This window comes from Brienomyrus brachyistius, chromosome 15, assembly GCF_023856365.1.
Source record: "Brienomyrus brachyistius isolate T26 chromosome 15, BBRACH_0.4, whole genome shotgun sequence".
NCBI lineage: Eukaryota > Metazoa > Chordata > Actinopteri > Osteoglossiformes > Mormyridae > Brienomyrus > Brienomyrus brachyistius.
The window spans coordinates 1,657,986-1,673,645 of record NC_064547.1 but is presented as its reverse complement, the minus strand read 5'-3'; the positions used below and the strand labels follow the sequence as shown (position 1 = coordinate 1,673,645).

Here is a 15,660-nt window from a genome sequence, read left to right as displayed (position 1 = left end):
TTTGAATAGATTTCTTGCTAAGATATATATAAAGTAGAATCAGGGAAATATATTTCAGAATGATTTTTAAAGACTGCCATACATTGGAATAGAGGTTTGCATTGCAGAACATTTTTAAAGCCCCCCACACTAATCTTTATAAAATCAGTTATGCAGCTTAAATAGTTTGTTTAATTACTTTTCAATTATGGAAAATTCACAGCCTGAGTAAATGTACTATCTACAGCTAAAGTAAATATTTACGCTCGTCTTTTAAGGAAAAAAAGGAAAGTCAAGACTTCCCACAATCCATGTTTCTCAGTTATCAATTTTATAATATTAACAATCAAAACATAAGCATATAAAATTTTGTGATGTGTATATGAACTGTGGCAGAGAAGGAAATTGCGACTGTAACTTATTAAAGTTGTTTGAGTTTATTCAATAGTCAGCACTGAATATAATTGAGCATAATACATGTAAAGTTCACTTTGGCACCAGTAGTTCAATAAATAAAACGTTTTGCTCTTTGAAGATACTATGTAAATAAATAAAACATAACTTACTTTCCAATAAATACAGATTATATATAATACAGATAGATGCATTGCATCAACTTTACAGCAGTTGGTGAACGACATAGTCCAGCAATGTTGTCTGTGGTTTACTGTTTACCAGAAGAAGAAGCAGAAAATAGTATTTTAATAAGATTGACTGAGGTATTATTCTGTATATTCAAAAATCTAAATCGACATCCTAAACCGATTAAAATCAGCAATGCATTTTTTCTAAATCACTGATTTGAGTGTTTTTTTGTTTTTTTTTTTTAAAAAGAATGTGATATATATTGAGACAGATATCTTTGTGATTATGGAAATGTGACTTTAGACTGACTATCAGCCATTACAGCTGCCCTTGCATTTGTTTGTTTCACGATAAATTTTACAGCAAGAATTATGGAATAACAGCACGGCACCATGTAAATTATGAATAATGGTTAAATTCACTTCCGTGCCATTTTGCAAACGATTCCTTTGTATCACTTATAGCTGAATGCTTGCACCTAAATGATAATTATATAGCCTCTGACACCTTACACTTATCGACAGAATAAACTCCTTCGGTGTCCCTCCAGTCCAGCATATCTTGGCTTTTGACCTACCTTCATCTTTAACTGTCTTATTGCTCTAATTTTTTGAGATGCCTTAACTTAAGGGGCCCCTCACTGTCTCTGATTCAGTACATTCTCCTGCTCTAAGTATTTGTTTTTCATCCACAACTAAATAAAATGATCAGCTATTGGACATTATTAGAGGACACGTTAACTTTATATTAGCTTCGTACATGTCATTTCACATAACATTAAGCAACAGTTTAAAATATTTAAAATTTTATTTTATTTAATTTAAAATGTGAAAACTCATTTCCAGTGTTTTGTTGATAACAATTATAAATAGTTTGGTTTGTTAATTTTGTTAAGTCAATTGTATCCTGCTTAAGTATAACATTTTTCAATGAGACAGGTATGAAGTAGAGTATTACAGGATTAACAGGAATGCCGTGATTTACTGTTGCTAAATTTAAATACAGTCACTTCTTTGAAGCACATTCAGCAGTCACACTTACAATGTAATATCAATGCATTTAACCAATATCAGTCTAAATATTCTCATCAAACAAGGTTGTGTCATCTTGTTTGTTTCATATTAGTACATTGATTGAATACATTTTTCTACTGGATATCATGAAGTTGGTCTTCCTAGATTCCCAAAAACCACAAGGGACATTCCATGATGGGCTAGCCTTGAAAATTATTTCACGAGCAAGCGAATAGTGCATCTACATGTGATTATTACAGTCACAGGTTTATATATTTTCATGATTCGTTTTACTTCTTCTGGTTGACGCTCTTCTGCACACTTTTTGCAGTAAGTGGAGATGTCATCGACTGTATGAACAGAACACTCGGAAAAACCAGGTGTCAGGAACAGCTGATTTTTGGAACTTTGGATTGCATCAGCTTGGAATATTATAATAACATGAATATTGCAGGATAGCAATACGACTGTGATTTGGCAATACTTTCAGGATAAGACAAACAACAATTAAAACCTTATTATGAAAAAAAGAAATCTCTCTTCTCGATCTTTCAAATAGTATTTACAAAGGTTTTCAATGTTCCAAACAAAAATGGTGGATCATAGTGATGTAACAATTGTAATTTTACCCCATAACACCTTTATTCCTGTTTTCAGAAGCTAGCGAAAGTGATGGTAGGCGAGTTTTGATTATGAGTTTTCGGTGACATTGAGGTAGATTTTCAAACTGAGAAACCAAAGGCTGCAAATGAAGCATTCAGCCAAAATAAAAACGCATATGATATGAGTTCACATCCAGTCAACTTCATTCTGCCAGCCAAATATTTTTATGTAAAAAGATAAGTGTACAGTACTAGTAGGAAGTTATTCCATGAAAGGCAATACCAGAGATCTACTTCTCGCATTTTTGTCATATATAAAAAATGCTACACACAGCTGCACTGGCTGGCTGACACATTGGGAATAGTGTGATATTTGTTATTGTTGTCCAGGAAAGAAAAGTCGTCGTAACCCGTAGGTCGGCAGCAGGGTTTGTACCGGGCCTTGCCGCTGTTCGCTGCCTTGAGAAGGCCTGCATTCTTTATGTGCTTCAGCGTGATGTCATAGTTGCGTCTGTGCGTGCTGCACCCTCCGCTGCAGTACTTGAAGGGAAAGGTTTCGTCGCTGACATAGCCCAGACCCAGGTCGCTCACGGTGACCTCCACATGCCTCAGCGAGCACGCCTTCACTCTGCCTTTAGTCCCTTTGCTCCTCCTCTTCTTGTCAGGTCCCCAAAGGTCTCTCCTGGCCCTCCTCTCCACGAAGGTCCCAATTATTTGTTTTAGCTCACCTTCCGTGAAGCTCTGTAACAGGTGGATGACTGAGAAAGTGAGAGGAAAGTGCTTAGAGCAGTCGGTGCAAATCGACAAATCGGGTTTCTGCTGTTTTTGGATGCCAGAGCAACTTCCCTAAGGGCATCTTAATGAATAGATAATACTAGTCAAACATTTTCCCATAGCTTTGCACGAATCCACTTGCATTTTGTGGATGGTTTTATTTCATTTAAATATTGCTAGACATTTAAAATAACACTCTGCCACTTCATGAATCTTTGCTACTATTTTTAGCAGTCACAGGATTTTGATTTATTTGCCATTAAGGAAATGTTCTCTTGGACAATCCTTATATGTCGAACAGACATTCTCCTTGGGAAACTCAGACCTCTTGACCATTTCAATAGTCGGCACCTAATGCAAGACAATGCCAGGATATGTCTTGTAGCCACCTAAAGATTTATAATGTTGGCAGGACTAAATTAACTTCAGGAAGTGGATGATGGGAAAGGATTTTTAGTTACTCTCTCTCTATGGAATGTGACTATTTCTGATGTTGGAACCTGCTAAGTTTACTTGATACACCATTAAAATTGGTATTGTATAATTTTACAATGCTGATAAAAAAAATTCAACAGCTAAAACTTATATTAATACAATGCAAACCAGCCTGTTTGACAAAGGCGTGTTCTAACACAATACATTTCGCTGAATATGGTGAAAACCTTGACTAGTTACCTAAATGTGAGTCAGCATGTCCTATAAAGGAAATTGAAGGGAGAGTTTTTAAGGTTGAGGAAATAATCTGTTTTATGTGTTTTCTGAAAGTTTGTTGTTTCTGACACTTAAAGGATTTCAGAGATACATGTTTAATATGATATAGGTGAGGAAGGTGGCATTGTTGAAAATCACCAAAGGCAAACATTCTTGAGTGTTCAAATGTCATTTTGAAGCAGTGTAATGCATATCTATTCAGCCGTTTTAATAAGACAACATACAACAATAATCACAGAGAAAGACCTGGTTTGATTTCAGGTGTGACTTGTTTGCCTGACAGTGCTGTTCTGAGAGTCCTGATACTAGATCAAACAGGTTTCACTCCAAAGCTCACTTCACTGTCTACTAGTAGTTTTGTAAGATTACCTGACTGAAGATTAGCTAATTTAGGCCCTGACCCGATCTATTAAATCCCATCTTGGTTCACCCTGACAGGTGTCATGTGACAAAATACAAAGAAAGGATCTTGCAAGCTGTATCATTAATTAAGATATTTATTTTCCTGAGCTGTGCTTTGTGTCTTTATCAACATTATGTTGAGCAATCAATCCACCCTGTCCTGCTCTGGGAAGGTCAGATTTAAGAGGCCTTTGAGAGTAACTTTTATAAAACACTTGGCAACAAGTAGGATACATATGTTATGCTACATTTTTAAAACTGATTTAATAATGTACCAAGCAAGTCAAACTAGACAGGCCATTCCAAGTGATATGTAGCTGGGTTCTTGTCAGTAAACAAGCTTTGTTTTAAACACTACAGTCTGTGTAAACGGTCTGATCCTTTTCAGTAGCCCTGAGGAAAAGGGTGTTTCCATGCTTCTCACTCACTTCACAAAATCATTTCACTCAAAATATGCAGGAATGCATAATGGCTTTACTATGAACAAACATGTAGGTATTTTTTGTTGGCCTTACACTGTCGCTGAAAACATTTCTACCTAAGAAATTAAGTTTCTGCCTTCAAAGAACATTGAAGATGTTCTTGTCTGGCTGGACTAGGAATGGGCTATTAATAGTTGCATTAAAATGATGAACATTCTTTTTCTTGGATTTCAGGTATGATGCCTAAAATTGCATGATTCTGTAAACCCTTTAGAGTGTGTGGATCTGCTGGTGATCAGTCACAAGGTAATGAATTGGTAACGAGTGTCAGAATCCCCAGAATGTGTATGAAATGACACTGCATGTCGCGTTAGACCTTCACTGCCTGGGATATATATAACTATGCATTAAAAGTAATATAGAGGAATAGAAATAAAACAATTCAAAACTGACACAAAACAATCCATCTGTCCAGCTTTTATAACTACTAAGTACAGGGTGTGCATTTATACAAAACACAAATAGGTAACCAATGGACTCAAACGTGGAGATAATGAACTTGCTTCCCTCCAAAGCTGTCACCTGACTACAGAGGCTCACCGAAGAGCCAATCAGATCACAACCTGTCGCCCCGCATCTGCACAGCACAGCAGCGGTGTAAGCTCTGCACACTGCTAGCGAATACGACATTATTTCATCATTTTCGTACAGGAAGTAATAGCAACTAGTGATTCGTCTCTGATCTGGGAATTTTCCAGGATAATAACATTTCCAAGACACTCTATGTAACAGTTTTTTTTTCATTGTTGTTTTTCATTTTCCATGGTTCTTCCATGGATGTGTGACTTTCTGAGATGAAGGCCGTTTCACATATGGGACCTGCTACAGAGGGCAGCCAGCCCCACAAAGGAATCCACCCCTTACCCTGCCTTTTGCTAAATAATATGATTCTCATATGTATGAAATATTTAAGATGTGTTGGTTGAACCCCAGTAAATTTGCTTGAGTGACGCCTGAGTGCAATGGGGTTCTGGGGGTGGGGCTTGGTCTGATTGGTCAGCTGGTCAGAGCTGATAAATCACTTCTTATAGCGCTGAATGTGACTGTGATTACGACATTCGACTATCAGTTTCTGGCTGACCTGCCTGTCCGGTTTCACTGCTTATTGTCGTAATTATCAGCAGCATTCTTGTACACGTATGTTCCTTATTGAGTTACATTTTTATGGAGGTCTCTTGGAGTTTTTCACTCTCACTTGCAGAAAAATTTCCTTCAGGTGTTTTTTCCCAGTTGCCATGTTAACCATGGCAACTCCAATACAGTAAATCTCAAAAGTACTGAAGTAAATGTAGTAGTGTGGGTGAAACAGAACCTCGTACATATTCTGAGCCAGCCATCCATCCATCCATCCATCCTTAATTCAGTGGCTTATCTTACGTCAAAAGGGTTATAAATACCATGTAAGGAATAAAGATTCATGTTTCCTCTTACATTCCTTGAGGAGGGAACTGAAGGTGTCTGTACTTCTCCTCGTGCGCCTATGTCTGTCCATCATGGGGGGTGCGGAACCTGAGGATGAAGATGGCGACGACGGGCCCAAAGTGACAGACTGCGGAGCCTGCGGCTCTGGATGGAGCCAGGCTCTAGTGAGGAAGAGGAAGAGGAAGAGTGCTGCGGTACAGAAGATCAAAGTGGTGGCGGTGCACGTCCATAACTTCATCTTAAACTGAGAAGGAGCATTGAAGCTCTGCAAAAAAAGATGAAGTTTTAAACAGTTAGACACACAGGTAATCAAACCATCAGTTATGAGTTATTGTAAAAGTATTAGTCATCTGCTGCAAATATACTTGATGATAAACTGCTGTTTAATCCCAAATATATTACCGTAAGTGTTCTCACCCTGCTATTTCTTTGTTTTGCTGGAAGACATTCCAAAGCTGGTCTGCAAACTACAAAGGCTTGAACTGTTACACGTGTTGGTTTGCTTGTCCCTTGCATTTTCCTACTTGGTTATTTTGACACATGCTTTTGTTCTGTTTTGATTTGTTTTGTGTTCCGGGGAGTGTATGAAACCAGCGAAAGCCAAAACGATACACCGAGAAGTTCTCTGTTGGCCTTCAGCCGACACACAGATGAAAAACATATCAGTAGTATCGTCTTCTCTTGATCCCTCATTCCAGGGGAAGATTTATTTCAACCAGTTTATCCTCTCCCTGAGGTTTCAGTGCGAGGTCTGACCGCGTTTTTGGTGCAGATGTTAAACACCCACTTCAGCTTCATAAAAAAGTGAAATGTGTCATTTCTATTCAGATTCTGAAGCGGGTTACCTTCAGGAAACATTTAGGCAAAATTATCATTAAACATTTCACTTGTCTGATACATAAAATTGCATTAATTGTTTGGAGATATGTGATAACTTTAAAGATGCATTGTTGCTATGCTCACTATCCCATTGTAGACATTCTTCATGCTATCGGACTGAATGCCTAAAGAAGCACAGTTTAGTTCATGACCTACATAACAGACAGTCCTTCTGTGCACTGGTACGTCTCCAAAAGACGGTTATAATTTTTCAGGTACAAAATCTGCCCAAGCATTAAGCACTGCAAATTCTATCTCTGGCAACCAAGACTCAACCTGTCTCATTAGCATTTCAAAAACATACATCAAACAGTGAGTGGTGAGCGTCTCCGCCACTTAAATTTAAATTTCAATAAATCCATGTTGTTTCATGGGATGGTGTCAAACATCTCAAAGCAAAGAGGGAATCGGCTGATTTATTGTTCCTGCTCCACTTTCAACCTCAAGGAGCAAAACTGAACCTTTAAGTTTGAAATATTTCCATATTCCATAGCATCTTCTAAAAAGGATCTCTGGTGAGTATTTAGAGAGTATGTAAAGCATGTGTCTGGACCTAACAGTAATAAAAAAATACTTGGTTCGCCATGACACATGTTTCAGATTATAATGTTCCGGAATTTCAAAGACAACTGATCTTAATGCAGACAGTTTGATTACTTGAAATGGAAGTTCTGAAAGCTGACCAATGTGGATGATGTTTATGGACCAGAGTGGCCTGTCCATCATCATAAACACTGACATTTGATTTCTGACATCCATTAAGAAGTTCAGAAATATGAAGAAAAGGGTTTGTGAAAGAAATGGCAGGTAAAGTGATCAGTATATATTTAAGTGTTCAACAATCTCTGTGCTAAACTGTTAGCTCAATATTGTACGGCAAACATATTGTAATGAAAGGTACATGTCCCACAATATTCTTGCCAAATCACAGTTTTTTTGGAGGACAACCGCAGCTATTATTCTGCTTAACTGAACAAAGAGAGGATTATGTTTAGTAACATGAAGAGCTAAACTAAAGTGATTAATTTATACGTTTCTTCTCAAAGATACATTCATATTAATTTAAGTGATTCACCTCAAATGAAATATTCCCTCCTTTTGCAAATAAAGAAACGGTAAAGTTTATGACAATGCAGTGATATTAAGCAAAAATATATCCAATAAGTATGCAAAGACAGTAATCCAATGAATACAGGAATGCCTTCGGAATACAGGAATGCCTTCGGAATACAGGAATGCCTTCGGAATACAGGAATGCCTTCAGCCATTTAAGGCACAATGGCTGAGTGGCATTGAATACGTTATGCTAATTCTTCACACGATACAGGACAGTAAACACATTCGCCATATTCTTTGCTGCTGGGATTTTGCTAATACCTCCCTATTTATATCCGTCACGTGGTCACATGGGGGGGGGGGGGGCATTTGCTAAAAGCTAACCTTCAATCATTGTCTACTGGACTGAAGATTCTCTTTCCTGGGTTTGGGATGTTTATTTCCTGTGTGACTAAATGCAAAGGCCACCCAGACACTGCTCTCAGGCAGGAAACAACCGGCTGCCCTTCTTTAACTTTCAGTTCCTTTTTCTCTTTCTTGACACCCTACTGCTTATTGCTTCTTTGTTTATTTTTCTAACACAGTCTTGGGTGTTTTTTTTTTTGTTTTGTTTTTTACCACCCTGACGACTGACTCCCATGAAACAAACAGCTCTGTCAGTTTCTGGTGTTAGTGAGTGAGAGTTAATCTCTTACTTAATGACAGCTGGCAGGGGCTGAGCAGCACGGCCTGCCTGAGGGCCTGAGCAGGGCGGGCAGCACCTCTCTGGATGTCATTAACATTTCAGGTCTGGGTAAATACCGCGAACATCCCCGGGAGGGTAATTCCTGAGGTGAAAGGTCGCTTGCGCCCTGTACAGTCTTCACTGCTGTGGCACAGACCAGTCCATTACAGTTTCCCAGTTCAAGGATCTCACTGGACAAGGGCGAAACTGCCTGCCTCACAGAACAGCCTAATCAATGCTGATTTCAGGGGCTGTCAGGGGAATTACTGTAATAGTGTTACTTAAAAAAATCTCATATTATGCTTATTTGTGTTTTGTTCTACTTCAGTAATTTTTGCCTGCATATGTAAGGTTGGCGTTTTCAAAAATCCCCAGGGACATGTTGAGGTCCACTTGTTAAAAAGCAGGTTTAGACCAGATTTAGACATTTAGACACTGCAATACGACCAGTAAATCAAAACCTACCTTTGTGTATCCCGGATCTGTCACCTCAGAGAATGGTGAGCATGTCTGTCTGCTAGGGCACAGTGGGTAACTCCGTCGGCACCTGTCTGTCTGCTAGGGCACAGTGGGTAACTCCGTAGGCCCCTGTCTGTCTGCTAGGGCATAGTGGGTAACTCTGTCGGCACCTGTCTGTCTGCTAGGGCACAGTGGGTAACACCGTAGGCCCCTGTCTGTCTGCTAGGGCACAGTGGGTAACTCCGTAGGCCCCTGTCTGTCTGCTAGGGCATAGTGGGTAACTCTGTCGGCACCTGTCTGTCTGCTAGGGCACAGTGGGTAACACCGTAGGCCCCTGTCTGTCTGCTAGGGCACAGTGGGTAACTCCGTCGGCACCTGTCTGTCTGCTAGGGCACAGTGGGTAACTCCGTAGGCCCCTGTCTGTCTGCTAGGGCACAGTGGGTAACTCCGTCGGCACCTGTCTGTCTGCTAGGGCACAGTGGGTAACTCTGTAGGCCCCTGTCTGTCTGCTAGGGCATAGTGGGTAACTCTGTCGGCACCTGTCTGTCTGCTAGGGCACAGTGGGTAACTCCGTAGGCCCCTGTCTGTCTGCTAGGGCATAGTGGGTAACTCTGTCGGCACCTGTCTGTCTGCTAGGGCACAGTGGGTAACTCCGTAGGCCCCTGTCTGTCTGCTAGGGCATAGTGGGTAACTCCGTCGGCACCTGTCTGTCTGCTAGGGCACAGTGGGTAACTCCGTAGGCCCCTGTCTGTCTGCTAGGGCATAGTGGGTAACTCTGTCGGCACCTGTCTGTCTGCTAGGGCACAGTGGGTAACTCCGTAGGCCCCTGTCTGTCTGCTAGGGCATAGTGGGTAACTCCGTCGGCACCTCTCTGTCTGCTAGGGCACAGTGGGTAACTCCGTAGGCCCCTGTCTGTCTGCTAGGGCATAGTGGGTAACTCCGTCGGCACCTGTCTGTCTGCTAGGGCACAGTGGGTAACTCCGTAGGCCCCTGTCTGTCTGCTAGGGCACAGTGGGTAACTCTGTCGGCACCTGTCTGTCTGCTAGGGCACAGTGGGTAACTCCGTCGGCACCTGTCTGTCTGCTAGGGTACAGTGGGTAACTCCGTAGGCCCCTGTCTGTCTGCTTGGGCACAGTGGGTAACTCCGTAGGCCCCTGTCTGTCTGCTAGGGCACAGTGGGTAACTCCGTAGGCCCCTGTCTGTCTGCTAGGGCACAGTGGGTAACTCCGTAGGCCCCTGTCTGTCTGCTAGGGCACAGTGGGTAACTCTGTCGGCACCTGTCTGTCTGCTAGGGCACAGTGGGTAACTCTGTCGGCACCTGTCTGTCTGCTAGGGCACAGTGGGTAACTCCGTAGGCCCCTGTCTGTCTGCTAGGGCACAGTGGGTAACTCCGTAGGCCCCTGTCTGTCTGCTAGGGCACAGTGGGTAACTCCGTAGGCCCCTGTCTGTCTGCTAGGGCACAGTGGGTAACTCCGTAGGCCCCTGTCGCTTTTCACCATGCTGCTTCCGTGTTTTCTTTTGAATTAACTGTTTGGACATTTCAACTGAAACGAATGTCCACTCCATCATTTTTCCTGAGTTACCCTTTTTACCAAATGAGTGATCATTACACAGCACTATCCACCAACAGTAAATGCAGTCAGGTGTCAGTTGTGTTAAATAAGATGTTAACTAATGTTTCAGTTAAGACATGTTTTGCAAAACATGTAAGAATATCAAAAGAAAAACTTTATTATCCAGCTAGTCATTCCTAGCAAATCTTAACCTTGACTGACATTTCTGTGTAGAGGTAAGATTTGCAGATGTCAGATGTATCTTTATTACTATGTTATCCTTTCTCCGTCCAGTGATTCACGCAGTGCAAGACTATGCCAAGAAGCAAATGGCACAAGGTGGAACATTCTAGACATGCGGCTAAAGGTCTCTTAAAAGGGTTACACCCTTCTCTTCACTGGACAAACAGGAGTTTGCAATAGTCTTAGGCAGTGAAAGAAAATGATGTTCAAATGATCTTCATGTTGGTGTAAAACTATAGCCAGCCTGGCTGATTCCAAACCTCTGCTAAAGTCACCCCAGTAATTACAGTAACCATCCAATACACCTGTACATTTGTTTGGCCCGATCGCTACCCCACTTCATATGACTAATCAATACCTCATAAATAATTAAATTAATTAATTAATTGAGCTGGACGTGAAATGTAACCAACACATGTAATGGCTGGGGTGCCCCTGAGAAGTTTGGGACCTGAAGTGGTGTTCATCTAGCCGTCCAACTAGGAATCAGTCACTTTTTGGAGAACAGAACAAATACTTGTTAGTTTCTGTTGTGTTACTCTTAACTTGCATATGTTCTAATGTAAAATTGTGTATTCTGAGCAAATACACTCTTACTACTCAGATAAACCACTTTAAACATTTCCTAGGAGTGCCTAAGACTTTTGTACTCTACTGCATAATGAAAAATTAGACTGGGAAACATGAAAATTCTAGCTAAATTATCCATACTTGCTTTTTCATATAATTATTAACCTGATAAGATCTGTTTTGTAGTGATGGATAGGCATCCTGCCCAGGGTGTTCCCCAGCCCCGTGCCCTGTGATAAACTGGCATCCCATCCATGGAGTACCCCAGCCCGTTGCCCTATGATAGACTGGCATCCCCCCCCACCACCACCACACTGACCAGGATCAGCAGTTAATTTTGATAGTTGCATGAAATCTTTTTTTTTTGCTATTGTTTTTACTGATTAAACAATTAACACTGTTAATTGTGTCTTGCTGTTGGCAGTACATTTCCTCCAGCAAGACAGAGTGGTCTAGGTATGAGGGTATTACATTAAAATACAAGATAAAATTTATTTAACTTAATGTCACACTGCCTTGTCTTTGAGGGGGAACATCATTGTGGTTTTTGTGTCTTTTGTTATATATCTTCTCTTATTTTTTGCTGGGTATATATCCTTTCCAGGCAGACTTTAAAAACAAACAAAGTAGAAAAGAACTTCCACTGGATGCAACATGGCCAAACCATCGGAATGTGCACGTACTTTCGCCTTGGTCGTGCGTGTATCTTTACAAATAGAGCACCATTGTCTTCAGTCTTATCAGCCAACTCGTATCCTAAGTGCAGCGAATTAGCTGAGCCCAGCGCCCAGCTCCTGCATACCATACAGTCCATGCCAAAAGTGAAGTGCGCTGAGATCACAGACAATGCTGCCTCTGGCTGTGTGGCGGGATAAACGTGGTGTTTACATGCCCCTAAGATGTCTAACTGATATTAACACACATGCATTCGTGAAAGTTTATGTTGTGGATACGCAGCCATATGACAGTTTAGCAGAGGTGGAAAGTTCACATCCAGAAAGTACAAATCCAGAGCAAGGTTTTGGTTCAACCAGCCAGTTGAGTATAGAGTCTTCAGCGGGTTAGTTGGAACAAAACCTTGTTCTGGATTAGTGCTTTCGGGACCCGAACTCTCCAACTCCGCAGTTAAGTTGATCTTCAGTTGATCATCAGCTGTTTATTAGAGTAGAATATTTCTTGAGTATCTTGTGTAGTATTTTATGGAATAAAAAATGTGATACATTCTAAAACATTCCTAGTTCTAGTTCAATTTCACAAGGTTCCATCTTTGGGTCTCTGTGAACTATGTAGCATTGTTACACATCAACAGAGTAATTAGGTCTATCTTAAAATGCTATAGGCGCAGATAAGTGTTTTGGCTCATTTTCTTCATACATTTTGCTTGTCACCTGCATTAATGGTAGGGGTAAACTATTTATAGCTATAAAATATTAATATTTTTAACCTTCTATATGTTTTAAATATGTTCCTATGTTTTATATATGTTTAACTATTTGTTATACTTTTAGATCAGTAAATCTAAAATAATGTCAAAATATATACGTTACATACTGTAAAATAATTACAGAATATAGAACAAACAGGCACCCAAAAGCAAAATACAGGAATTATACCAGTCCATTGCACACCAGATGTGTAATGACATACCTGTGTTTGTAACAGCAAACACCTTTAACCATGGTAACTCATGCTACTATCATTGTCAGTGGTGTAATTGAAATCATTGTTGCGCGGGCGGACAGGTTCCGTTCGTAGAAATGGTGGAAGAATGTCTCCTCTTACTTGATCTGTGATTTAATAAAGCCGCCACTTTGGATCACTTTTCAAAGGAGCAGGCTGCTGCCAGAAATCTCTGCCTCCATGGCTGGCAGGAGAAACGCTGCCGGTGAATGAGCTACGGCTGATGTAACAGCCCATTCAAGTGCCAATTGTCATGTTAAAATTAAACAAAATCAAGCACAAACCTAATATTAACTTACATTACTGACACTGCAGACTGAGATTGCAAATGTAATTGTTGGTGTTCAGGATCGGATTTCAGGAATTTAATATGTATGAATTTTTGGTGAGTGTTTTTTTTTAAATACATTAATCTGTAAGGATGATAACATTACATATATTTGGCTTGAAATTGACTCCCCTGTCAGGATTTACTTTTCAGAATGCTTTTACTATCAATAATAATAATAATAATAATAATATGTAATATATATACAATTCTCTATCCAAGTAATAAAAGCAAAAAAGAAAGCCAGGCCAAGTATTTTCCCTGGAACATTCATTTGTGAAGCACAAACCTGTACTGTTACTTCTGTTTACTGTAGAATCAACACATCAGTAAATCGTTGAACACTGTTTTACTGATGTTTTAAACGATCGAGAAACTCAGTTACACTCCTGCAAACATATTTTCCTTTTTTAAAAATATATCTACAGATACTGTCACTCTAATAGCCGGATTCATGCCGGTATATTGATGGTACACTGCTTTTTCCTGCATTACACGCCATACAGCGCAAAAACATATTTTCCACGTTCATTTTACGCAATAGGTTTGTAGATGTACGATAAATCCGTTATGCTTCTGATGCCACCTAATTGCGGCACAGAGAATTCGCGGGGGATAAACCTTGATTTCCCCCCCCCCCCTCTTTAATCAGCAGTAACCTTTGCTGAGCCGCTGAAATCAGATTCTCACCCAGGTTAACGCAGCTGAAAGACTGATTAGACAGCAGGTTTAACCCTATACTTCACAGCCACTTCGCTTTACAAGTTTCACTAAACTTTTCATTAATGTTCACCCTCTATGTTCATTATTTATACGCAAAACAGATACGCCAGAACAAAACAAATAGGTGTTATGGCCAGAGGCTTAGTTCAGAGATCATCTTATACATCTATCTTGAAGGTTCACTTTAATATTATAAATTGTGGACAAGCCACATGTATCCAGTTTCAATTAAACCTTGAGACTAAATTATATATTGAATTAAGGAATTTGAGTATGAAATGAAACACATGTACTTTTTTCGGAGACGCAGATATTACTGTATTAGTCCTAAAGGATGCTGTGTTGAATTTAGTTTTCATCACAAGATTATCATCTTGTCCCAGCTTATAATGGCAAAAAAAGGATGTGTCCTTACCGGTGGCTGGGCTTATCCAGACTCGCCTGCACGTTTTCCACTTCAGCTGACCTCCAGATCAGAGCCGTGCAGACATTCCGGCACGAGGAGCAGAAGGATGCAGAAAAGCTGGAGTGTGGTACCTGGGTGTCCGACCATGCGTACATCAAGGGCCCGGCGAAGCCCCCAGGGACGACGGCAAATCTCAAACTCTTCTGCACCTTAGGGTCTCAGGACCAGATTCATTCTTCCAAGGGCTTTCAGTTTTGGAAAAATAACCAGAAATTTCCATTTTGCTTGTTGGGGTCACCGATCCATTGGTTAATGATTATAAGCTTTTTTGAGGTTAAAAATATATCAAAATCAAAATATTGTTTTGTGAAGCCAAGCATATGTTGTATTTAATCTAAAATCACTATTGTGAAAGGCTGATATTTCAAAAAATGAAGAAGTTTTAAATGAGCAACTCATCAAAATGTACGATATGCAGAAGAAAATCTTATTGAGTATCTGGGTTCAAATGCCTGTCATCATCACGCCCCGATTGTTTTAAATTTACAGTAAGTGTCCTTTTTTTTCTACATTGGAGCATCATCGGAACTGATTAATTCACTGATTCATCGCTATGATATGTCCACCAAAATTATGTTTTCACTTACGTCTTGAGAAAGTACTGAAAACCGTCATGTTGTCATCCTCCAATTTCTGCCAGTTCCTTTCGCTCTGGGCTTCCGTCAGATCCAGGGCATTAGGTGCCCGTCAGCAAATCACACAGTTACTTCTCAAAGGTACTTTCCTCCAGTGCTGAGCTTTCCTCCCAGCTGAGTGCTCAGCTTCAGCTTGCTGCACTCTAGGTAGGATGAGCTGTTGAGGAGTGGTGTCAGTGGAGGGGGCGGTGCCATGTGAGGGCGTGTGCGTGAGATGCCCAATGGAAGCGTCAGGTTGCTGCTAATATGCTAATGAGCCAACACTGGATCTGGCAGGTCTGGGAGAAACAGACAAAGTGGTTGCTTGCCTGCGCCTGTCTCTTGAACTGGCCGGGGAGGTGCCCAGCTCCTGCTGCTTCAGCGCATGGTCTGCT

General features: G+C 40.6%; 1 protein-coding gene across 5 annotated transcripts; it reads right to left on the bottom strand.

Moving 5' to 3' along the window:
- Positions 1–397: 397 nt before the first annotated feature.
- Positions 398–15,417, bottom strand: LOC125709178 (neurturin-like). 5 transcript variants are annotated; one of them, XM_048977363.1, is made up of 4 exons: positions 15,239–15,417; positions 14,601–14,836; positions 5,980–6,131; positions 398–2,937 (listed from the first exon to the last, which is right to left on the bottom strand). In XM_048977363.1, exons 2-4 carry the CDS (start codon positions 14,744–14,746, stop codon positions 2,504–2,506), a joined length of 732 nt encoding a protein of 243 aa, XP_048833320.1. In that variant the 5' UTR covers positions 14,747–14,836; positions 15,239–15,417; the 3' UTR covers positions 398–2,503. The 5 variants fall into 5 exon arrangements, 2 of the variants coding, with proteins under 2 accessions (XP_048833320.1, XP_048833321.1); XM_048977364.1 differs by lacking the exon at positions 15,239–15,417 and having other exon boundaries at positions 5,980–6,235; positions 14,601–14,740; XR_007382640.1 differs by lacking the exons at positions 398–2,937; positions 5,980–6,131; positions 15,239–15,417 and adding an exon at positions 9,241–9,258 and having other exon boundaries at positions 9,546–14,709.
- Between the last annotated feature and the right edge of the window lie 243 nt (positions 15,418–15,660).